At 42.9% G+C, this 24,764-nt stretch overlaps 1 protein-coding gene across 5 annotated transcripts in view; it reads left to right on the top strand.

Moving 5' to 3' along the window:
- Nucleotides 1-24,764, top strand: part of Slc44a3 (solute carrier family 44 member 3) — a 75,943-nt gene that overhangs the window by 40,963 nt on the left and 10,216 nt on the right. For 2 of the 5 annotated variants that reach the window (XM_047517661.1, XM_047517676.1), the window contains exons 11-12: nt 5,938-6,094; nt 8,546-8,632. In XM_047517661.1, the coding sequence (XP_047373617.1) occupies nt 5,938-6,094; nt 8,546-8,632 (244 nt within the window). The remainder of the gene's footprint in view (nt 1-5,937; nt 6,095-8,545; nt 8,633-24,764) is intronic. The other 3 variants (XM_047517670.1, XM_047517683.1, XM_047517690.1) reach the window with 2 other exon arrangements.

Genomic DNA, 24,764 nt, shown 5'->3' with positions numbered 1-24,764 from the left:
GGCTATTGCTCTTGGCATTAAGAATCCCCCAGCAGCTGGGGAGTAGAGGGGCCGCTTGCTCCTGAGTAGGGAAGCAAAAATCATCCTAGCCAAATTGGCCAGCAGGTAACATTTGTCAGACAGAGAGATTTTGTGTTATCTTAGAATAACAAACCAAAGATTCTCCTCAGGGGCTTGGATGTGGAGCGCCTGTGAAGCATATACATTAATCTCAGTCACTTTCCAACCCGCCCCCAAAAATAAAATCATGAGCGAATGAAAAAGGAGTAAACACACAACCACAGCGAGAAACAGAAGACAGTGGGTACGAAACATTACATTAACAAAATGGCGAGAGCAAAAAGAGAAGGCACGAGGGGTGACTGGCCTCTCTGGGAAAAGCCAAAAAGGTCACCAACATGTGTTGACTTTTGAGAAGGTGCAAATAAGATACAAGCTGAACTGAGTCAGAAAAAAAACCCAGAGGCTCAGGAATTCAAGTGCAAAATGTGTTTCTTAAGATTAACTGTAAGTCCTCCTGAGGAGCAGTTAGAGCCCCAAGTCCCTCCTCCAGATGAGCAGAAGAGACCTTTGCTTCTGGGAGAGATAAACCAGAGAGGGTCTGGACTTGGGGTATCTGGCACAGCTGAGGCTGGGGGTAGAGTCAGTAATGAAGTAGGGGGACTGGGTGGAAGTCTGAACACTGAATAGTGAGGTTTCCCCCACCACCAACACCCCACATTCCTTGGCTCAGTTCCCTGTGTGTAGGGAAGCAAGGTTGATCCCCTCAGAGGAGGCTAGAGGAGTCCTCTGTGAGAAACTTTCAGCCCAACTACAGGCCACAGATAGTGCCACATTGGGGCCCTGTTAGATAGATGCCCTGACTCAGAATGACACTTTCTAGGCAACACGCAACACTCCTCACAGTGTCCAAGTCACACTGAAATTGGAACTGTTAACCAGTGACTATTACACATCTGGTGAAAACCACTAATATAAGAAAGAAATCAAGGGGCTGAGGATATAGCTCAGTTGGTGGAGTGCTTGCCTCACAAGCACAAGGCCCTGGGTTCAATCCTCAGCATCATGAAAGAAAGAAATCAAAACGAACAAAGCAAACAAAAGGAATTTAGGGAAACATATACAATGTAAGCTGCAAATAAAACAAACTGGGAAAAAAAAACAACAACCCTGTAATATTATCAGAGAGAACAAAAATATTGCAATCATAAGCAAAGGATCCCCTTCCCCTCCAAAAACAAAGGAATAGTGAGATAGCAAGGAAAACCCCTTAGTAATTAAAAATTACAAAAGTGAAATTTTTCTATTGACTGATCAGAATATAAAGTTGAAAAATTCTTCCAGCGGACAGAACAAGACACAGGTAGAAAATGGGAGAAAGGACAAAAATGTAAGTTATTTAGGAGAACCACCTTGACAAGTTCAAGGCCAGAAAGAGAGAACAACAGCAACAACAACAAAAATTGAAAGAAGAAATTATCAAAGAAAATTCCCCAGAACTAAGAACATAAGAAAGGAACCCAGAATTTTTCTCTAGGGAAAAAAATATGACAAAGGATCAAGAACCAGAATGGGATCTGACTTTCAACAGCAACTTTGAACCAGAAAAGCAAAGGAGCAAGGGAAAGACTGCTTCTAACCTAGAGTTCTATACCTATTCCTACCATCAGTTCAGAGTAAAGGAGAATAGTCAGGTTCACACACACAAAGTCCCAAAAGATTTCCCCCACACACGCCCTTTCTAGGAAGACTGTTCCCAACTGAAACTCATGAGTAAGCCAAGGTGGAAAACACGAGTTTCATAAAAGAAGGGAATTCCCTGGAAGGTAGTTATATAGTCAGTGTTTAAAAAAGAAAAAAAAAAAAAAAAAAAAAAAAAAAAACAGTCCTAGATGGAGCAGGAAGGCAGTGGGCTCTAGGAGAGCTCTCCAAAAAGACAGTATCTCACAGAGACACTGAGAGGAGACTAGATGTGCTTGAATATGTTGAGGAAGCATTCAACAAAGCCCAGGGAAAATAAAGGGAATAAAAAATGTGATGCAATTATTAACTCTAGGAAAAACTGAAAGTTGTGCAGGAATGGAAATAGAATGTATTACTTGGGTCAGTTGTGAATATCATTCACCATACATATTATTTTGTACTCATGATGTAATAAACACGAAGCATTAACTAAAAATTTTGATGTAATTCTGTTGGGAAGAAGTGGGGATGAAAATGAGTGAGTTGTGGGAGTGGGCACCAAAAAAAGAAAAAGAAATCAAGAAATAGCTGTAAGGACACAGGATTTTAAAGTGTGGAGTTGAGTTATGGTAGAAACAGCTAGACTATTACCTCTAGGGAAAGAGAATTAAGGATGAATAGAGAAAACTGCTCTTTTTTCCATTAAGCCCAACAGTACTATTTGGCTTTTTAAGATGCTTTGCCTATTATTTTGATAAAAAATAAATTAATTTAAAATAAATTGTGGTATGATTTATTTGTAGCATTACTATTTCCTTTATTAAGGACTTCTGCTTTATTTTGGGCTGTCTGCCTAATTTTGAAACCTCAAGCTTTTTGCTTATCTCAAAGTTTACGATGCCATGTCTGGCCTGCACACATGGTGAGGATGAAACATCACCAGAGTGCCTTCATCTTTGTTATTCTTTTAAGCCCTAAGAGGTCTGAAGAGTTCATGCAAAGACCACCAAGTACCAGGACATGGGCAAGCTGTAAAATATACCTTTTATAATCATTTGCTTGAAGAGAGGTCAATGGAGAGCCATAAAGATGCTGCTTAAAGCCAGCACAGTGGTGGACAACAGTAATCCCAGCTACCAGGGATGCTGAGACAGGAAGAGGTCAAGTTCAAGGCCAGTGTTGGTGACTTAGAAAGACCCTGTCTCAAAATAAAAAGGACGGGGGATGTAGCTCAGTGGCATAGCAATTGCCTAGCATGTGCTAGGCGCTGGATTCGATCCCCACTACTGCAAAAAAAAAAAAAAAAAAAAAAAAAAAAAAGTGCTACTTAGGGATGTAGAAGAAAGAAGCTAGAACTGTTCAACTTGGAAAAGGGACACTGGAGGCATGACTTCATCATTATTTTCAAATATACAAGAGATGGTTTCCAGCTTCTCCGTATCTACTGGCAAAGAAGGAAATGCATTCACAGCAGAGCCTAAGGAATTTGAGGAAGGGATGGGTGAATTTCTAACCCTAACAAGAGTTTCCCAAAAGAGCTAAAAAATTCTGTTCTTCATAATAAAACCAGTTCCTATTTTCTGTAGAACTGGCCCCATCTTGCAGTGATTTTGCTGAAAGAGACATTCAGGAAGGGACAGGGTCTTTGCAGAGGCCACACAGTTCTCCTTTGCTCAGAACCAGCTTTGTGGTAAAAGCCAGTCATCCCTTGCAGCTCAGACTTTGTCCAAGAGACTCAGACGAAATTAATTTTCAGGGCTGGGAATAGAGCTCAGTTGGTAGAGTGCTCGCCTTGCAAGCACAAGGCCTTGGGTTCAATCCCCAGCACCACCAAAAAAAAAAAAAATAATAATAATAATAATTTTCCATTACATTTAAAGAGTGTTTAGTGTGCACTGGCCTGGATCTAACTAGAACTAAAACTTACTTCCAGGACTCTGGAGTTGCTTGCTTGGTTTTATGCTCTGTGTTGTCTCATGCAACTTAGAAGTTGAAAAATGGTACTTATGTATGGGTGCTATAGGACTTGTGTGGGTGGGATCATTAAACCCTTTGCCCAGCAACTTGCACTGGTGTGTTCTGAGAACCTGGCTCTGCTATACTGGGCAGGGGACCTTCGGCATACAGGCAGCCATGGCTTTAAAAGGAGAAGGAAGCTGGACTTCATGGGGCACATTCTGGAGTCCCTTTACCCTCCAACACTGCCTGGGTCTTCCTTCCTGTCACCTCTTGTAGACTAGGAACTGATTTTGACCCAGTCAGAGGTGCCCAACACGCATTCCCGCCTCCCACTCCAGACATGTGGTTGCGCCTGCCTAGAGCCCTGGTCCTCCCCAGCCTCCTAATGAACTCATCGCTGAGTTACCCAGTGTGCTCAACACTGCAAAGCCAATCCTCACAATACAGATAAGTCCAGGGCTAAGTATGATTTTAGGCCTTACTCAGTGCAATCAAAATCAGGTTATGCTGGTTGTAGGGGGGCTGACATACAGCAGGACAGGGATGACAGGATGATGTTCCTGTAAATATAGAAAAGATTCTAAGAAGAGAAGGTGGTGGCCTCAAAGACACTCCACTTAGACCTTTTTTCTGCGGGACTGTTTCTAGTTTTGAGGGCAGGTATTGAGTGATTCCTGGCACAGGGAACTGGCGTGGGTTGAAAGGGCCTTCTTTTTAAGTTCCCTCTCTCATCATGTGATAACCCAGCTGCTGCTGGAATCTCTGTATCTTCTTCCAACCAAGCTCTGCAGAGCCTTGAGTCAAAACCAGGGTATTTTATGGACTAGAGAAATAGAGGCAGTGCAGGCACCCCTCTGTTTGAAATGGTTCATATCATCACAGTGAAATCTTCTCAAAAAGCTGGCGTCCAATCCCAGACTTCAATACCTAGAGGAGCAGACCCCAAGGCTCCATTCACAGAGGCCTGTGAATCATTTGGTTCCCTCCCAGATGGAAAGCAGGTGTCCTTCTCTTCCCTCTGCATCCTGATCTAAGCACCATAATAAGTTCTAAGGCGCATAAATCTCAATAGAAAAGTAAACATTCTTCCTTTTTAAAAAATGAGGAAAGGGAAAAAATGTGTCAGATTTTCCTGGCCTGTACTACTCTTGTAGTTTATCAGATCAAAATGAATTCCTATCAGTGACAGCTTCCCTGGTCTTTCCATCTTCGATAACACTGGGTTGAAACACAGCACCTTTTTGTGGACAACTGGGTTACAGTTCTTCTGCTCCCAGTATTACTGTCATGTTCTCTTTTTCTTCCTGGATGATTTAAGTAACAGCAAAATGCAACGGTTGCCAGCTCTTGAAACATTTCTGGCTGCAGTCCTTTCCTCCCTCAAAACCCAGGCTGTTGTCAAAACCTTAATTCATAGTGACTTATTAGCAACCCAGGCAAGTTGTAGAATAATCTATTCTGAAGAAAGCAAGCTTCCCTTGGAATCAGTGGAGTTGCTTCTCAGAAAGGGCCTCCTTTTCTAGAACTGGCTTCCATGGGAATTCAGAAGGTCACCCCCAAGGTTGCATCAGCCCTCCTCCTCTGTTTTATCCTTCAGGTTCAGGGCAGAAGAAAAACTGTGACCATTCTGTTCTTTTTTACTCTTTTTCCCTGCCTATGAAACTGACTTGGACACATTCTTGGGAGCTGTGTCATGACAAGTCCTGTAAATGATTCACACTAAAGTGACCTTTAAAGAGTAGGGGAAAAAATCAGCTGGATTTCAGGAGCCCAGAGCTGTGCACAAGCCAAGCACCCGGGAGCTCTGCGTCCCTTCCCTTTAAACTTGAACTCACTGTTGACCTCACTGGCCCTGGTCCTGGTCATGTGATTTGGTGATGATTTTAATCACCACGCTAATGCTGGCAGTATTTACATATGCTCCTGTGTAATTTAAACCTTGGAAATTGTGATAGAATTAAACTTCTGAAAATGAGATTAACGGGCTACTTGAAGGGTTGGTGGAAGTCGTAGCAGCGGTAAAGAGCAAACTTGTTCATTTTAACTCATTAGCATTTTCAAAATAGTTTTTTCTGTTCTATATTTGTTGCATTGAATGCCTCTGAAAGGAATTAAATTAATCCAAGATATAATGAATGCAACCTTAGCGACCATGGAGTATAAAAATTTCGCTGAATACTTATTGCATCATTGCTTTTAAAGTTGTTAGTGCCATGGGTGATTTGAACAGAGAAGTATTTTGTTGCTTTTTAAACAATGGTTTTTAAATGTTCCTTTTTTTTTTCCTATTCCCAGAAATAAAAATGACCCTCCTGACCATCCAATCCTTTCGTCTCTCTCCATTCTTTTCTGCTACCATCAGGGAACAGTGGTGAAAGGGTCATTTTTAATCACTGTGACGAGGATTCCAAGAACCATTCTCATGTGCATTTATGACACCCTGAAAGCAAAGGTAAGGAGCACCTAATACAAAAAAGCTGAGGTCTGGGAGACTGCAGCAGGTCCCAGGACAGGACTGTGACCGTGACCGTGGCCTTTCATAGCCCCCAAGCCTGACCCAGACCATGTTCCCAGTCTTTGCTGTGCCAGGCTGTATGGTCTTGTTTGTTGGGTGGAGGGTGGGCAGGCAGGAGTTCTGGTTAGCTGACTTTCCTTCTTATTTAAATGTTGAAATAAATGTACTAAATTCTGAAGGTGAAATTTAAGCAAATTTTGTGGATATTTATCATGCTTTTTTTAAGTAAGAGAATACGCTGTAAGACAGGAATAATATTTCTTTCAGTTTTTGGGTTCTTTTTGAGCCAGGGATCTAACCCAGGGGTGCTTAAACACCCCACATCCCCAACACTATTTTAATATTTTATTAGAGAAAGAGTCTCGCTGAGTTGCTTAGGACCTTGCTAAATTGCTGAGGCCAAGTTTGAACTCGCGATCCTCCTGCCTCAGCCTCCAGATCTTTCAGTTTTAATGCTAAAATATTCCTTGCCTGTTTTGTTTCTAGAGGGTGCCATAGGAAGTTCCTGGTATTTGTGAGGAGGAAATGAGGGGGAACAAGGGAGTTAGAATGAGTGTGCATGTGAGGCAAAGTGTGTGTGCACGACTGTGTACAAGTGTGTGTGAGTGTGTAAGTAGTGTGTGAGTATATGTATGAGCGTGAGCAGGCACATGTTTGAGAGTGAGAAATGAGCAAGCTGACCTACATCTCAGCTCAAAGGACAGAAAACTATAGGGCTTTTGTGCTGGGGTCTCCTCCCTGGTTTTTATTTCCATGCACATTTGGGTATGAATGCCAGTGGAAACCAGAACACCAGGAAAACAGCTGTTCTCATGGTATTTCTGTCCTGCCAAACAAGGGAAGATTGGACTTTCCCCAACTATTTTTCTTTGGTCTTTTAAACAGAAATCTGAGTTGTTGATACTTTTAAATCCATAATCAAGATTTAAAGTTAGTATATCACTTAGGAGCAATGGATTAAATTTCACATGAAATTGTCTGGCTTCCTTAATCTTGAGATGCATGCTAAGCAACTGCCCCTGATTGTATTTTCTTCTATTTCTGTGAAAGTCTGTCTAGCTACAATTTGGTGACTTGAAAAGCCATTTCCACATCCAGGACAAATCTAGCTACTTCTGGCTCCTGCATTTTGAAATTAATCCTTCAATCTTAGAAAACTTGGAAAAGAATTTCTTGAAGAATGGAATAGCATTTTATTTTAAGTATATTGTATTTCTATGTGTATGTATTTACATATAGATATGTACTTATATATCTATTATGAATACATATATTTACTTATATGTGCATTAGTAATAATCACGCAAGACATCCTAAATTCTTTGGGGAGGCAGTTTTCCTTAAACCTAAAAGAGAAGTCAGTAGAAGACCCAAGGTCTGTCCCACCAAGGTCTGAAAAGTTATTTATCACTCTGCAGATCCCATAAGGACCAAGGGGTCGAACTCCCTTTTAATGATGTTGCTGTTGGGGAAATATGTCCTTTCTTGGGTTAAAAAAGAAAAAGAAAAAAAGCAGTAGCCTTAAAGCCTAGTACCGACTACAGTTCAAACGCTTCACACAGCCACCCAGTGATCTTTTCTACTTAAAGAGCCTCATTCACAGTCGCTGCCAGGCCCAAAAGTATCCAGATCAAGTTTCGTCCAATTGAATTAACGCTGGAACAAGAAAATGTCCATATAAGGCTGAGTTATTCCTGGGGTCTCCATAGTAGGCTATTTCAGGATTGTGAGCAGGGATTGTTTTACTCTGGGCTGTGGGTAGGTTATCCCTCCCCCAGGCAGCTCATTCAATTATTCACTCTTGAGTTATGCACAAATTCAAGATGTATTTCGAAAGTCTGATTTATATATTGAAATTTAGTTCCCAAAGTCTCAGGATAGGACTTATTTTGCCCCAAGTTAACTTGATTCTTTCTGGGTCCACAACTATTATCTACAAATGTATTGTCTGTTTGCTTGCTTGCTTTTCTATTATTTGTTTGTTTGTTTTTCTGTCTCGGGATGTGAAATTTTCAAGAACATAAACTTTGGGTTCAAAAGGCAAAATGCACCATTTGAGACACTTAGAGGCAGATGGAGAGGGAGGAGAGACTTTTTACTGGAACCAGAAGGCTCACTTTTCCCTTGCTATTGAATCTGGACTAACCATTTCTGTTGTGGTTGACAGCAACCCTAACAGGTAAGCCCAGGAGAGAATTTGAGTTTTTCCCAATAATAGTAATTAGAAGCATGCAAAAAACAGAACTTGTCCCATCCTCAGTGAGGACTGCTCTGGCATTTCCTTGGTGCAGATATCCATAGGGAAAGCAAGTGCACCTCCTCAGAAACTGCCTGCTTACCTTCTGTCTGTTGTTTTCCACTCTTCCTGTGGTCTGGACTTGATCCCAGCAGCACAGTACTTGGTCGAGGGGCATGTTGAGATGCTGCTACTGCTGTTCCTTGTGTGTTGCCAGATACCTGCGCCATCTCAACCAGGTACGTGCCCTATCCCGTGCCCTATCAGGAAAACACAGAGGGCTTGGAGGGTGGTCTCCATCATTTATGTCAGGGACTGGCAGATTCTTCCATATAAGGCCAGATTGTATAAATATTGCAGACTTTGGGGCCATATAGTCTCTGTGGAAACCACTTAACTCTGCCAGTGTAGCAGGAGAGAGCCATTGACAAAAACGTGAATGAACAGACATGGCTGTGTTCCAATGAAACGTTATTGGTGAATGCTGAAATTTGAATCTCATATGACATGTCAAGAGAACTTCTTTTTTTTGTTTATTTTTTCCTAACCATTTTAAAGTTGTCAGAATCTTTGTTAGCTCCAGCCAGAGGAAAGCAGGTAGTGTGATAGATTAACCACTGGGTTGTAGTTTGCAGACGCCTGCCATGGGACCTTACGCATTAAAGACATTCTTCAAATTCTAAACGAAATGTGTTTCTCTTTTCCAAAATGAAAAGGAAAGGGAGTCTTTAGAAACCCTAGCCTAGTGAATACGTATCAACTAAGGGCTAATTTTCAGGGTTTTCTCCAAGAACTATAATTTTCCTGAACTAACAAAAGAATTGCCTCCCTAATTTTTATATATTTCACCAGGCTTTCCCTTTTAAGCTATAAATATTCCTTTAAAATCATAAAAATGATATCCTGCAATTGTTTAAACTTTACATTTTTTTCTCTCCTGAATCTTTCAAGTTGGTAGAAATTTAAATATATGTTTTGTTTTTCCGTAGATCATTGAGGAAAGTTTAATGGCCCTTGTCAAATTTACACAAAGCAGTATTTTTATAAGAGAGCAGGCTGCTTTTAAAATTTAAATGTTCACAGAAATCTCACTTAGAGATTACAATAATAGTACTTCTTATTATTACCCATCTTCCTAATAAGTGTACCATTAGAAGTACAGGGACTAATTAGACCATCCATGTTTATGTCTTAAGTAGTATTTAAAATGCCTTTCATTATTCAGGGAAAGTGTAGAATTCAGTACTATAATAGAACTTACAGTAAAGTTCTATTTTTAAGGCTTTTCTTTAGAATCTTGGAGTACACTTTAGAGCATGTTTAGTTTTCATTTGCACTGCCACAAGCCAGCATATATAAAACACAATAAAATACCACAGTACCTTTCAGAATATGAATCCAGAAGAAAGTCAAGTCAAACCCTGGGAATATACTTGTCATGGGATCAGATCCCATGCCTCTCTTCCCAGCTATGCATATGGATCTAGACACCAACTTACTCCATGAAGATTTTTGAGATGCATTACAAAAATATATTAACCAGGACAAGATTTATTTACACAAAAAGTCAACACTAAGAAACACATAGGTAGACTAAAAAGACAAAAGCTATAGGACTGTAAACACAAATATGTTGACCATATGGTCCTCCAGGGCTCCAAGCTAGAGTTGCCATCCCACCACTTTATGAAATTCAAGTTCTTTCTGCATCCCTCTTTCAATCACGGTTTCCAGCCTGCTCCATGGAAGCCTAGAGGCGGATGTTGCTGGTATCAAGGTGTCAGGAGGGGACAGAAGCGGGTGAGGAAAAGGAAAGGTGGTTCCAGTTCCACGCAACCCACCCTGCCAGGTCTTTCAAGCAGAGAGCTCTACTCATGTGGCTGAGGTTGGGAGTCTCCTGAAGCTTTCATTTGAAGATAGGACTCTGCACTGAATATATTTGAAAACCACTATCTCGTCTCATACCATGGTCACATTTGTTTCCTCTACCTTGTCATCCTGTGGGACATGTTTTCTGCCTTCTGAAATTTCACCTCTTTATATGCACTCAGGACCTTTTCCCTTGGGAGTTCAGAGTGTTTATATTAAATCACATTAATATTAACCACACTCTAATTACCATTGTAAAGGTGGTGAAGCCTTGTAACAGACATACAGGGGGAATGATCTGGAATCACAGAAAGGCTAAGCTACTTTTGACCTGGCTCCTGTAGTGAATCAGTGGTGCAAGCAGGGGCAGGTCTTTGGGATTCCAATCACAGTGGCTGTGCACCAGGCTGTGACCTACACCAGTTGTCACCGTGTCCTTACCTTGGGGTGATGTGTACAGCTGATGTGAACACTGCTAGGATTCCTGAGGTTTAGGAGACTGAGAAAGAAGAGGAAGAATGAAAAAGAAAAAAGAGCTGATGTGAATGTTGATGAGGAGAGGTTACCTCTGATCTAAACTGACCACCAGGAAGCAGAATGGAGTAAAAATGTTTCAGAAGAAAGATGGTGATAGTGAAATGGTGGTCTGAGCTATTGTAAGTCTCATCTGGAAGCACACAAAGCAAAGTGGTCTAAGAGGGAGAAAAGGAATTCAGATTAGGCTTTTGAGAAATGCCCTGGTGTCTGGAAGTCAGATTTTGAAGGGCCGAGGTCTACTTTATTTTCTTTGCTTTATGGAAGGGAAGCTGGGAAATTGTACAAGGGGATGAGATGCATCTGTCACCCTCAGCACCCAGAAGTGCTTCTCTCTTTAACATCAGGGAGCTGGCTGTCTCACCAATGCTTTTGAAAACCTCATCCATCTTCACTGTGTCCTGCGAGGGAGACAGGTGCCATATTTTGTAGACACCCAGACTAAGACGGCACAGAATGCGGAATAAAACCTCAAACCTCATAGTTTCTAATCCATCTCTCGCTGCATCATAAACACCAAATATGTATATATTTTTTTTAAATCGTGTCACCTCATGTGTTCATTTTTATGATAACCATTTACTTGTTTACACCATATGCAACAGTTGAACCTGGGCATTGTAGGTGGGGTGGGGTTGATGAGGATTTAGAGTCAGTATAAAGCATAAACTTGGCCTTCATGTAGTTGACAGGCTATTTGGAGACTTAGGTGGCAGAGGTGGGGGCAGTAAGAGTTATATGCATGAGACACTTATGTAGTAGTACAAAAAAATGCATGTTTAAGTGCTGGAATGAGGGCTGCAGAAGTTTAGAAAAGGAAAATCTTGGTAGTTGAAGTAGGTCTTTTAAAATTTATTTATATTTTATTTATTTATTTATTTATTTATTTTTGGTACTCAAGTTTGAACTCAGGGGTGCTTAAACACTGAGCCACATCCCCAGCCCTTTTTTATATTTTATTTGGAGACAGGGTCTCACTGAGTTGCTAAGTGCCTAGCTAAGTTGCTGAGGCTGGGTTTGAACTTGCCATCCTCCTGCCTCAGCCTCCCGAGCTGCTGGGATGACAGGTATGTGCCACGGCACCCAGCCTTGAAGGAGGTCTTTTAATGTAATAATTAGGGTAATTCATAGAACAGGTTGGATCCAGGTGCGGAGCACCCACGGGAGATTAGTGGCTCATAAATCACAATGATGATAGCTGTGGGTAGTTGGCACTTACTATACTGCCAGTTGTAACCTAAGCACTTTTCCTGCATTATGTAGATAGTATCTCCAGTTCATAGATAAGGAAACTGAGGCTTAGAGAAAGCACACAATTAGTGACAGAGCTAGGAGTGGAATCCAAGACTGTTTTGCCTCCAGGACCAAGCTCTTAATCACAAAGTGTTTTTCACCAGACAGAGGACTCAGGACTACCATCCTGGGCTGTTCTCTGCAGCACCTTTCCAAGCCAGGGCCAGACGAGTTACTTTGCTGGCAGAGCAAGTCTTGTTAGCAGCTGACTGGTGGAGGACAGGAAAGGCGTAGGGCTGTCAAGGGCAGTGAACTCTGAATCATGCAATTGTAGGTCCAGGAAAGCCTTGTCAGGTGGGACAACCTCACCTCCCCTCCTCAGGAAAGTCAGTGGTCCCAGCCTTTGACAGCATGAGCTGACTCATTTCAGAGATTTGCAGGCACGGAGCCGCTGTAGCCTCTCCCAGCACTTTGGTGGGACCTGTCTGAGAAGTCCCCTGTGGGACTGTGCAGGCTAACCACTCGGCAAGAAGGGCGTATTGTTTCTTATGGTGTCCACCTGCAGTTCCTTGTGGAAGTCCCTCCCCAAGTAAACACAGGCCTCTGTCCCAGCACCGATGTGGTTTTACTTCAGTGTTCCTCCCAGCATGAAACCCACTGGCGGCCACAGCACTCTTCCCAATGGTTCCAAACTGATCTGAACTTTTCAGAAAAGCTCTTTTTCGATTTTTAGAGGCAAATAGCAGAATTCGGTAGATTTTCATTTTTTGCTATTTACCAATCAGTAGAGAGTATGTTATTAAAACATGCTCTTGATAAACCCAAATTGGTTGTTTTATGTAGTTTCCTGAGAACTCATATCATTGTTCTGTGAAGATGTCAGCTGCCGAGGTGATGCCTCCCTGCAAAGTTGGTAAATGTGCCTGTGTAGAGAATTGGGATTTTGCCAATTGGGGGTAGAACACCTTGCTACAACCAGGACCGTGTTATTCGAGTGTAGTCATTGCTGTTATGAACATTACACTTTCATTGATTACTTGGTTCTTATTTATTTTTGCCATCTTACGCATTGCCTTACTTTTTGATCCTTTCCCCTTCTTCCAGCAGAAGTGGGAATAGGTAGGAAGTGAGCTGTGAGCGGATGTCAAAACTGTTTGAGATAGCTGGGTGCAGTGGTGCATGCCTATAATCCCAGCAGCTCAGGAGGCTGAGGAAGGAGGATGGAAAGTTTGAGGCCGGCCTCAGCAATTAGAGAGGCCCTTAATAAATTAGTGAGACGCTGCCTTATAATAAAAAAATTTTAAAAATCTGGGGATATGAAACTCTGGGTGCAAACCTCAGTATAAAAAAAATTTTTTTGAGGGACTGGGGTTGTGGGTCAGTGGTAGAGCACTTGCCTAGCACATATGAGGCCCTGGATTCGATCCTCAGCACCGCATAAAAATAAATAAAGGTATTGTTTCCACCTACAACTAAAAATATTTTTAAAAAAAAATTTTTTTTTTTAAATTTCTGTGCAGTCTCCTGGGAGATACTCCCTGATGAAGGTGACCCCTTCATCAAGTATAGCTGCAGTTTGCTTCTCTGTCTTCCTTTGTGTAACTTGAGTGAGTCACTCACCTTTACTGAGCTTCTGAAAGGGTTGAATTACATAATCCCTAAGGTCCTTGTACAGCTTTCTGCCCCTTGTTGGGGTACCCAGCTCAGGGCTGGGGCATGTGGGTACCACCTGCTCCATTGCGTGGGGTCAGGGAAAGGGGAAGATGGAAGAGACCTGAGCTGTTTCTTTTCCTGTTGTGTTCCAGAATGGCAGGGTCCCTTTTTTTGTGTTGTATTTCTTATCCATGGCAAGACCTTACCCTGAGACCACAGAGATCCCTGATGCTTTATCACATCCTGATCCCCGAGCCTCCAGAGTCTTGCAGAGTGGCCTGCAAATGTGAGTGGATGAAGGGGAGCCATCCAGCTGTACCCACTTACAGTCATTCCGTCAGTAGTGCTGCTCGGTAGTGATAAATAAATTACTGGTAATGAGATTTGGGTAAAATGCCGGTCTCCTCAGTCACTCTCAGCAGGGGAGAGTACCATAACGTCCAGTGCCTTTCACACCCATTTCTCTGTGGGCCTGATAAACTGGTGCTACATCTCCTTGTGGAGGGAAGAGGGTGAATCAGATGTACCTTGGTGTGGGCTGTGAGGTGTGTGACCTACTTTCCTTTGGCCCCCATTAGACACAAGTTACTGAGCCAGTGCCCTGATTGTCTCCTCTCAGCGTTTGCTCAGAATTGCTGGCAGCTTCCTGCCTTTCTGATGAACAAACACACTGGCAGAAAGGCCCCAGATAGTCTTGTGGAGTCGAGCGCAGAGAAGAACTTGCTGCTTCTGGGGAAATACACGCATCTCTCCCTCCCTGCCTCGCAGTCCCCGCTCCACCTGCCCCATCCACAAGTACTTTTTTCAGTGAACATAATGTTGGTCTGTCTTCTAAGCCTTTGTGGTAGACTTGCCCTTGTAACAATCTCAGAGCTTCTCTTCCCCCCGGCCTTACACTTAGCTCTGTTTCAATGACTGCCTTTCTCACAGTCCATCAATAGCAACAGCACCCAGTGACTTTTCCATGTCAGGTTTTGCTTCATCCCGAGCCAGTGGGCAGATCTCCAGTTTCTCTTCTCTCCTCCCCACAGAGTAGCATGTGCATCTGGGGCAGGGGGAGGGAGTGAATAGTGTGAACTTTCTCTTACTGGATTATAAAATATGTAAAAGTTCTTAAGAAGAGAGAGCTCTTCCAGAACGGGCACTACCAAAATGGGTGACCTCGTGGCACAGCATGCTGTCACCTTTTTTTTTTTTTAATGACAGAGTTGGTCCTGAACCCTGCCTCTCCCACCAGCTGGTTTAGAGCTATTCTGGGGCAGCCCAGCTGATGGTGAGAGCCCTAGAGAGATGCATCATGTGTGCATGCTTTAGAAAGAAGCTCACATTTGTGTCAATATGATAGTTTGCATTAAGGCTCATTTATAGATGAAGGTAATCCCCTTACTCAGCTGTTTCATGGCAAATGCTACTACTATCCTGACTTTAAATAGAAAGGAATTAAGGCACCTCTTTGTCAGTGGCCCCAGACTGTCTGGGAGAAAACAAACTGAGTCCTCATGTTTCCTGGTGCATGGCTCCAAAGCTGGTAGCATATGACCAAGTCTTTGTGTGACTTTCCTGGGAGCAGAGTCTTGGGAGCCTAGCTCCCACCTGCTGTGGGCATATTGCATGGGCCATGGCTCAGGAGGGTGAGGCCCTAAAGCCCTCTTCCCCAAGCGAGCCTCAGCCCCTTCTTACCTTTTGGGGTAGGGCCCAGCGAGCAACTGCCGTCTTAGGCTGAACTCTGAAGCCTTTCCTGACTTGAAATTCTACCTCCTGGGAGAAGCAATTAATGGTTGTTAAATGAATTATTGCATCACTGTAAGCAAGAGAGGAAAAGTTATAAACAGCACTGGGACCATCAGGCCTCTCTCCTGGGAGGCAACCGAATGTTCAGCGTGACTTACTTTGACTTCTCCAAAGTGTGTGACTCGTGAAGACAGGCGTACCTGCCACTCATCAGACACTTTCTATGTGCCAGGTGCTGTTCTGCTTTATGTGTATTAACTACCCATATCCTCACAAATCATCCTGTGAGGGATATACTATTATTATCTTCTTTTAAAAATAGATAACACTGAGGTTCCAAGAGGTGAAGTAATCATCTGCTCAAAACGAGAAAGAAGAAGAGCAGCAGAGCTGACTGTTGAGGTGGTGAGGACCCAGTAAGTCTTCCCTCCTCCTTCTCCAAGTTTGGGACAATTGAGAGGTAAAATGTGAAGCAGATGAAGATTTAAAATATCAGCTCGAATACCAAATTGGCTGGTTGAACAGTGCACCAGAGGATCAGCTTTAGGCAGGTAGCTTATCCATGTTTCACCCTGAAGTTAGAAGGACGGAGTCCCCCTCTCCCAGGGCTGGCCAACAAGGCAGAAGCTGCGACTGAGAAGGTGTCACCTCCATGATCAGTGACCCCAAAAGAGAATGAGGAAGGGTTGAGCTAGCCTGTTCTCTGCTCCTCCCTCCAGACTCACCCAGTCCCTTACATCTGCCTCCTCCCCTGAGACCAAATGAGAGGTATCGTCACAGGAGGTCCCTTGCTGTGGAAGTACAAAGCCAGGGGAATCGAGGTTACTCTCACACCAGTATTCAAGCCGAGGTTCTGAGCAGTCCTCTAGGACCCTCCTTCCATAGACGGGGTGCTCGGAACCCCAGAACTCTGTAGAGGTCACGGACACCTCCTCTCCTTGTAGCAGAGTCTGTGGTGTGGAGAGTCTCACCCAGAACTGCATGAGCGGTGCCCTTTCTGATTCACCTCTTCTGTATCCATGTCTTCTCTTCCCCTGCCTTCCCAGCTTCACCCAGAAGCCTCCACTGACCAGTCGGTCACATTACACAGGATCTTGAGCAGAACTAAGCGTAGACCTCCCCCATCCCTTGGGCAACATGGAGGACAGGCATTTGAGGGTTGGAAGGGTGAGGGGCTTTGGGTCCTCGGAAGGGCAAGGTCTTACCTTTTATTAATGGTATCGAGTTCTCAGCTTCCTGCTCCTTGCCTCCTCTATTCTCCTCACATTCAGCCCTCCCCTTGTTTCAGGAGACAGTTACCCACATCTGTGAAAGTTCTCTCTTCCTCCTTCCTTCCTCCTCTTTGAACTAGGATTCCTATGTCCTTTTTCCAGTAGTGTGATAGGGTGGGAGGGATGCAGACTTTGAGGCAGACAGGTCTGGGTTTGAATCGTAGTTCCTTCATTCACTGAGGGACCTGGGACCCTCACCTGTCTCAGCCTCTATTTCCCCATTTACAAAGCAAAATTCTTAATACCTACCTTACAGGCAGTGAAGAGGTTAAATGAGCTAATACATAGAACTATTAAGGCTTGGTGTCTGACTCTTAGTACATGCTCCAAAAATAGTTTCTTGGAGTCAAGGAGGCTTTAACCATCCTTGATTTTTTTTTTTTTATTCACCAAATACTAGAAGTCTATGTGCCAGACACCTTTGTATAAAAGCACCTGTTTCCCAGGATTACCATAAATAGAGAATTTTTGGAAACCTCTTAGTTTTGTGTTTGGCATGTAGAAGTGCTAGCTGAATAAATGAAGGTTATTATCATCAACCTGCCACCTAGTGTGTGAACTCCAGGTGAAATGCTGTGGCACTTGGAGTCATGCTCATTGCCAAGGTGGTTCATGAAACCTGCACAGTCAGGGCTCTGCCACATCCACAGGGAACTCTTACAAATACACCCTTCTCGTCTTCACCTACCCCACCCAGAAGCACTACACTCATCACTTGTTGGGTAGAGCTGAACCACTAAGAGCACCACTTCTGGTCCCTGCGATCAAGAAAAATGCCCAAGTTTCCCCAACATGAAGGGCAATGAGAGAAGGTTCAGCCCTCAAATCCAAAAACATGAGCAGGAGACAGAAAATGACTGACTGAAGATTAGAGAAAACAAGTCTCCACAGCCCTCAGTCCTCAGGTGGTGGCCTCCAGCCCTCTCTTTTCTGCATCTGGCCCTCATTTTCTTTCTCTTCACTCCTCTCTTTCGGCAAAGAGTACTTATGTCACTGCTCAGCAAGAGTAAGTGGGACACTTTCCAACAACACTGGTTTAAAAGGATCAAGTGTGATCCAAGAAACTGCCATTTTTTAAATGATGAGATTCCCTTCACACACCTGAACTCCGAGAATAGGATGCAACCCCTTTATGTTCTTTGTACCTTCCCGTCGTGACATGTCCTAGGTACATTGGTAATATGCTGAGGAAAACTACCCATGTTTTTAACTTTGATTCCACCTTTGAAATCAACAAAACCCAGTTTCCTCAAAAATAGGGAAGGAGGTGACACATGTCAATACTGCTGTGACAGCGTTTGGGCGTGAGGACCTGGTAGCCACAGACTGGACTCCTCCAAAGTTCTTCCTTTCTGAAGGTTGCATCTGCAGTGGGTGCAGTGTATGCCTGGCAGCTAGGCCAGGCCAGCCTGTCATCTGTGATCACAGCTAGGGCGAGCGAGGACATTCAGAATGTAAGAGGAATCAAAATCTCACTTTTCAATATTACCCCATGTACTTCGGAAATGCAAAGATTATAGATTGGTTTCAACATGTCCCAAATTCACTTAGCATGGGAAATGAAATTAAACCACTAAGTAGCTCTAACCCCAAATCTAATCTTCCTCAGGAGGGACAGCATTTTCTCCAAGTCATTTCTCTCTGTCTCTTCTTTTCTTCTGGAGCAGGATTATTGTCCCAGGGCTCCCACTACCCACCTCTGAAGCCCACAACCCCCTCCCTTCTGTGGCTTCTAAGCAAGGCACTGGCAGTGGGTACCTTCCTCAACTGTCATTCTCCAATTGTCTTTGTCTTGGATATTGAGACTTGTTGGGAGAAGGGAGTGATTGTTGGCTAGAGGCTAGAGAATGCATTCCTAAAAAGAAAAAGCTAAAAAAGAAAGGAGGTGTGTCCTTGTGGTTAGGGAATCAAAGCCAGTTCGATTTAGCAGTCACTAATTCCTGTTCTGTTTTGAGCTGGAATGCAATGATGCTCCCGGCTGCCACCATCTAAGTCCCATCTTGGAATGGCTTCCACATGGATGCAAATCTCAGCCACAAAGGCAGATGTGCAGGAAACACTGTCTCATGTCTCTCAACTCGATTTCCGACTTCAAGCTCTATTCCACTGGACTGGCAGGAAACTTAATCTGTTATTCTTGGGCTATTCCCCCATAGATTTATACTAGGTTTCAGGTGTTCCCAGACATTAGTAGACACAGATTACCCTTGAGACATCCATATTCCCATCTTCATGATTCTTCAAACCCTGATTAGCAAAATGGGAATTTTTTTATAAGGCCACCTACAGTCCCATCTGCCTGGATGTCCTAGTGGTAGGTGACCAACTCTCTGGTCACCTAAAAGCCCACATCTCTGGAACTCCTTCACTCTTGGGCAAACCAGGACCATCGGAATGGCCACAGAAGAGTCTTGCAACTTATCCATACTCTGCAAATACCAGTCGTGGACCTGTGATTGGGACACAGACCTCTGTTCTCAATTCCCTTAGCCCAGGGAAATCTCATTTTCTTTCCTGGGGGTCGAGGAAGACCTGCACTCTCATCCACTGTTGCAAAACATTTGGCTTATACTGGGAATCCCTTTCCTTCACCTTTTCTACTGTAGTTAAGGGCTCAAAGAACTTAAGTTTATATAACCAAAGCCAGTAAGCATTGTAGACTGGACATCTTCTTATCAGGGACAGCTGGACAGCCTTCCATTTGGAGTCTCATCTCTACAGACTTTGAGAACAAGTGACCTGAAAAGTAAGAGAGGAAGTGGTATAAATAAATTTGGTTCAATTAGCTTTCCTAAGTAGGTAGGGCTAAAAAGTTCCTAAAAGGTTTTGTAGTTGGGTGCAGGCTTTGGCAATTCTTCAAGTGGTTTCTTCTTCCCCTCCTGTCGCTTTTACAGAATGCCTCAGCTGGCACTGGGTGGAGTAAGGAGGGCAGGTGCTAGCCTGCATTCCTCCAGCAACTGAGACTCAGTGACTTCACCGGCACTCAATGTGGGTGGAGAGGGCTTCCTGGGCTTATTTGCCTTGTCCCTATCTCACCTCCATCAAGGCAAGAGCAGAGAAACTTGGTGAAGTACAAGGAACAAGAGGCTGCTGATCTCACTTAGTGCCTGCCCGCAGTGTCCAGCCTGGAGCTCGACTAAGGGATGCCTTCCCTACATGTCTGGGTATTGAAGGATAAATACCAGGCTCTGCATTTGCCTCAACCCCAGCCCTGAGCACACACTGCCTACATGGCTCTTAGCATCTGCTAAGAGTAGCAGGGAGACCATAAAGAAAAAGGAGATGCTAGCTAAAAACAGCCGCCCTAGCTAGGTGTGGTGACACACGCCTGTAATCTCAGAGACTTGGGAGGCTGAGGTGGGAGGATGGCAGGTTTGAGGTTAGATTCAGCAACTTAGAGAGACCCTGTCTCAAAATAAAAAAAGGGCTGGGGATGTATCAAGTGGTAGAGCACTTGCCTAGCATGTATGAGGTCCTGGGTTCAACCCCCAGTACTGCGAAAATAAAAATAAAACAGAAAAAGAACAGCTGACCTTTCTTATTGAAGCTGTTCTAACCACACTTGAAACTACAAGGAAAGTTGATTTCTGAGCAGAAGTGCCAATGGAGAGAGGGAGCTAACATGCAAAGTTCAGAAGTCAGTCTTTTGAGGTTCAAAAAGAAAACTCTATCATACCACAAAGCTACAGTAATTACTATGACGTATGGTCTTCTTACATATATATACATGGAGAGAGAGAGAGAGAGGGAGAGAGAGAGAGAGAGAGAGAGAGAGAGAGAGAGAGAGCTTATGAGTATATAGAGCCCAGAAATAAAACCTTGCTATATATGGCCAAAGAGAACAAGACCACAGTGAGGAAAGGATAGTCTCTTCAATAAATAACCTTCAGAAAAATTGATATTCACATGCAGAAAATTGAGATGGACCCTTACCTTACACCAGATGGAAAAATTAACTCACAATGGATTTAAGACCTGAAAAACTCCTTTTTTAAAAAAGTGAGGGAATGTGTCTAGACATTGGATTTGGTAGTGATTTCTTGATATAACACCAAAAACATAGACAACAAAATAAGAAATAGGCAGATGGGTTTACATCAAAATTAAAAACTTTGGCAAAAGGAACCATTCACAGAGTGATCCACAGAGTGAAATGTCAACCTATGGTTTGGGAGAAAAGAATCATAAATCAAATATGATAAATGGTTAATGCCAGAATGTATAAGAAACTTCTACAACTCAACAGCAAAAACCAAAAGACCCATTTCTAAAATAGGCAAAGAATTTGAAGAGACCTTTGTCCACAGAACTTACACAAATGGCCTATGAGCACATGAAATGATATTTAGCATTACTAATCACTAGTTACATAAATCAAAACCACAAGATATCACCTCATACGCATCAAGATGGCCACTATCTAAAGACCAGGAAATAGCAAGTGTTGGTAAGGATGTGAAGTTGAAGCCCACGTGCACTGTTGGTGGGAGTGTAATTGGTGTAGCCATTCTGGAACACGGTTCAGAAAATTTAAAATAGAACTGTCCATGAAGGGAAGGGAGGTGAGGATGGGAATAGAAAAGACAGAATGAATCGGACATGACTTTCCCTTGTTCATATATGAATACATGATCATGAAACTCCACATCATGTTTGACCACAAGAATGGGATCCTAATTAGAATGAGTTATACTCCTTGTATGTAGAATATGTCAAAATAAACTCTACTGTCTTGTATATCTAAAAAGAACAAATTAGAAAATCTTTTTTTGAAAATATTCAAAAAAGTAGAACTACCGTATGATCCAGCAATCCTTCCTCTAGGTGTAGGACCACAAGAACTCAAAGCAGGTCTCAAAGAGGTACTCGCACATCCATGTTCATCACAGCATTATTCACAAAAACCAAGAAGTGGAAGCAACTCTCATCAACAGATGAATGGACAAAGAAAATGTGGTGAATACATATGGTAGAATATTATGCAACTTGAAAAAAGCAAATCTTATCCTATGCTATGGCACAAATGAAACTTGATGACATTAACAAATACTGTATGCGTCCTCTGTTACAAAGTGTCTAAAATAGTCAAAAATACAGAAACAGAAAGTCGAAATGTGGTTGCCTAGGGCTAGGGGAATGAGTGTTTCATGGATATAGACTCTCAGGGTTGCAAAATGAAAAGGTTCTAGAGATCAACAGATGTGAATATCCTACTGAGCCTCTATACTTAAAAATGGTTAAAACAATGAATTTAATATTATACATTTACCACAATAAAAAGAAGAAAAGATATGTTATTATAGGAAACATCTTTTAAGCAAATTCATTTTTCTAATAAGAGGTTTTCACTGAAAGATGGACTAAGCTGTGGTTCCGAGCAATAGGTATTCCTGGCAACTGGTATGACCTTTTGATTTCATGATGGGTTTGGATCTAGAATGTCCCCCAAAAGTTCTTTTCAGAGCCTTGCTGTCTTGGTCCCCAGTGCAGCAATGTTCAGAGGTGGGGCTTTAGGGAAGTGATTGCATCCTGAGAGCTCTGACCTCATCAGTGGATTAGTCCACCGATGGATTCACAGCTGAATGGACTACTGGGGAAACTGTAGGAAGAAGGACCTGGTTGAAGAGAGTGAGTCCCTGGTGGTGTGGGTCCTTGGGCCCTTTATCTTGCCTCGCCTTCCCTCCCCCACCCTCTCTCTTTCTGTCTCTCTCTCTCTCTCTCTCACTGCTTCCTGGCCTCCATGAGGGAAGCAACTTTGGTCCCCAACGACCTTTCTGCCATGAAGTTCTTCTTATGCCAAAGTAACAAAACCAGTCAACCACAGACTGAAACCTCTGAAACCATGAGCCAAAATAAATCTTTCCTCCCTTAAGTTGATTTTCTCAGGTATTTTGTCACTGCAATGGAAAGTTAACAGATTTATTACCAGATTCTCAATAAATCTAAATAAATGCCAGATTCTCTTAAACCCTTCTCATGTGACTTAAAGAGGTCAGCTTTTGCTTTGCCAACCCCATGCCCGCCAACAGTGTGATAGACTTGACTTAAAATGACTTCCCAAGATCATGAAATACATGAAAAATGTGAATATTCCTGTTTCTGCTGTCCATCTCTTTCTTATCTACTCCACAGTTCTGAGCTTCCAGTTAGAGATGCTCGACATTCTCTTAACCAAAGAACCAACCTTCTAAAGTCTATAAATACCGTGGCCATTTGTAGAGGTTTTACAATATGATAGAGACCACGTAAATATTTTGCACATGCTGTCTGAAGTTATCCTCTCAAGGACTCTGTGTGTTAGGTAGGTATTACCACCCCCCACCAGAGGCTGAAGAGCTTATCTAAGATGATAGCACTACTATGTGGTAATCTATGTGACTCCAAAAGCCATGGCCTTCAGCTTCATTGTGCTGGCTGGAATTCCTTGTCAAGGATAAGGGTCAGGAGGAGGAGACCAATGGTCTTCGTTAACCAGGGACAAGTCCACTCGTGAGACTTCCTGATAAAGCTTGAAGTCAGTAACAGTACAAGCACTCCTCATCCTCGGCATCTCCCATTTCATGGGTCCACAGTTTAATTTTGCCTTACAAAAGACCAGGCCTCCCTTCTGGCTTGCTCATTTCCTCTACTCATTATGCACAGGTCAAATGAGATTAATGGATATGACAGCACTCTGTAACTGGGAGAGAGTTTATTGCACGTGGTCAGCACTTTTACGTGGTCCTGTATCCTAGGCCTGCAGAAACAGGCAGGGCATTCAGAATCATATAGTTCTGCTGCTCTGTCCGTTTGTCCTTCTTTCTGTCTGTGTAGATTTGCAGAGGAATGTTGGGGTGAAGTCCAGGTGATGCTAGGAATGGTTATTTCCTGGTGGTGCTTAGGTATCAGAATGATTTTCTTATTTTATTCTTTGTCTCTGTGTTCCTCAACTTTTGATGATGAGCATGGAAATAATAAAGCCATTGTAAAAATTAAGCATAAAACAAATATTTATTTATTTATATTTTTATTTATTTTGGTACCAGGGATTGAACCTGGGGGCACTTAACCCCTGAGCTACATCCCCAGTCCTTTTTATTTTGAGACAGGTTCTTGCCAAGTTGCTTAGGGCCTCTCTAAGTTGCTGAGGCTGACTTTGAACTTGCAATCCTCCTGCCTCAGCCTCCCGAATCCCGGGATTATAGACCAGCACCACTGCACCTGGCTAAAATACAAATTAAATTTTAAAAGACAAACTAGGCAGCACTGCCTTGCCCCTCGCTTTGTAAGCAGTAGTAGTTCAGTGAACTCCTCCTTCCACTCACCTCCACCCTGGCCTGAAGGGACTGGCAGATTTCCCAGTCATCATCTCATTGGACATTGGTTTGCAACCTCGGGACCAGTGAATTCCTGAAGGGCTCTGAAGGGTGGATGCCAGGCCCTAGAAGGCCCAGAGGCTTTTGTGCGCTGCCTAACTCCGCATGTGTTTGTGATAAAACCAGTTCGGGATGAAACCACTTTGGGATGGTTCCTGCAAGTTTTACTGTAGGGCCACAGAAGACCCTGGATATACAGAGGTGCAGCTGGACTCAGATTTCACAATTTCTTTCATTTCTGAGGAAAGTATGAATCTCAGTATGTTATTTGTTCATCATCCAGTTTCTCAGTTTGTTTTAATAGTTCTTGCTTTATTTTGAGTTAATAAATATCAGAACTCTGTTGGGAAGCCATCTGAAAAATAAAGCTGACTATTCATGGCACATGGTTTTGGCAAATACTTTCTCTCCTCTGTGGAAGGGAACTCTGTTTACCTTTTTGAAGAGTCAACAGAAACTCAGGTTCACAGTTCTGCCACCAAAAGAAGAAACCACTTCAGTTCAGGGTGAGGACTTGGCTACGTTCAGCTGACACAGTACAGAGGGCTGAACTGTACAGCCTTTGGTTTTAACTTAGGGAGCAAAAAAATGTTCTTTCTATCTAAAAGCTGTGATTAACATTCTTGGAAACTCAATGTAAATTAAAGAGGTGATCTAGCTTTTCTGTTACCTAAAAGAACACTTAACTCTTTCATTTTTCTTCAATGATTAGAATTTTCTGTAAA

This window comes from Sciurus carolinensis, chromosome 1, assembly GCF_902686445.1.
Source record: "Sciurus carolinensis chromosome 1, mSciCar1.2, whole genome shotgun sequence".
Lineage (NCBI taxonomy): Eukaryota > Metazoa > Chordata > Mammalia > Rodentia > Sciuridae > Sciurus > Sciurus carolinensis.
This window is presented reverse-complemented; position numbering and strand designations above follow the sequence as displayed.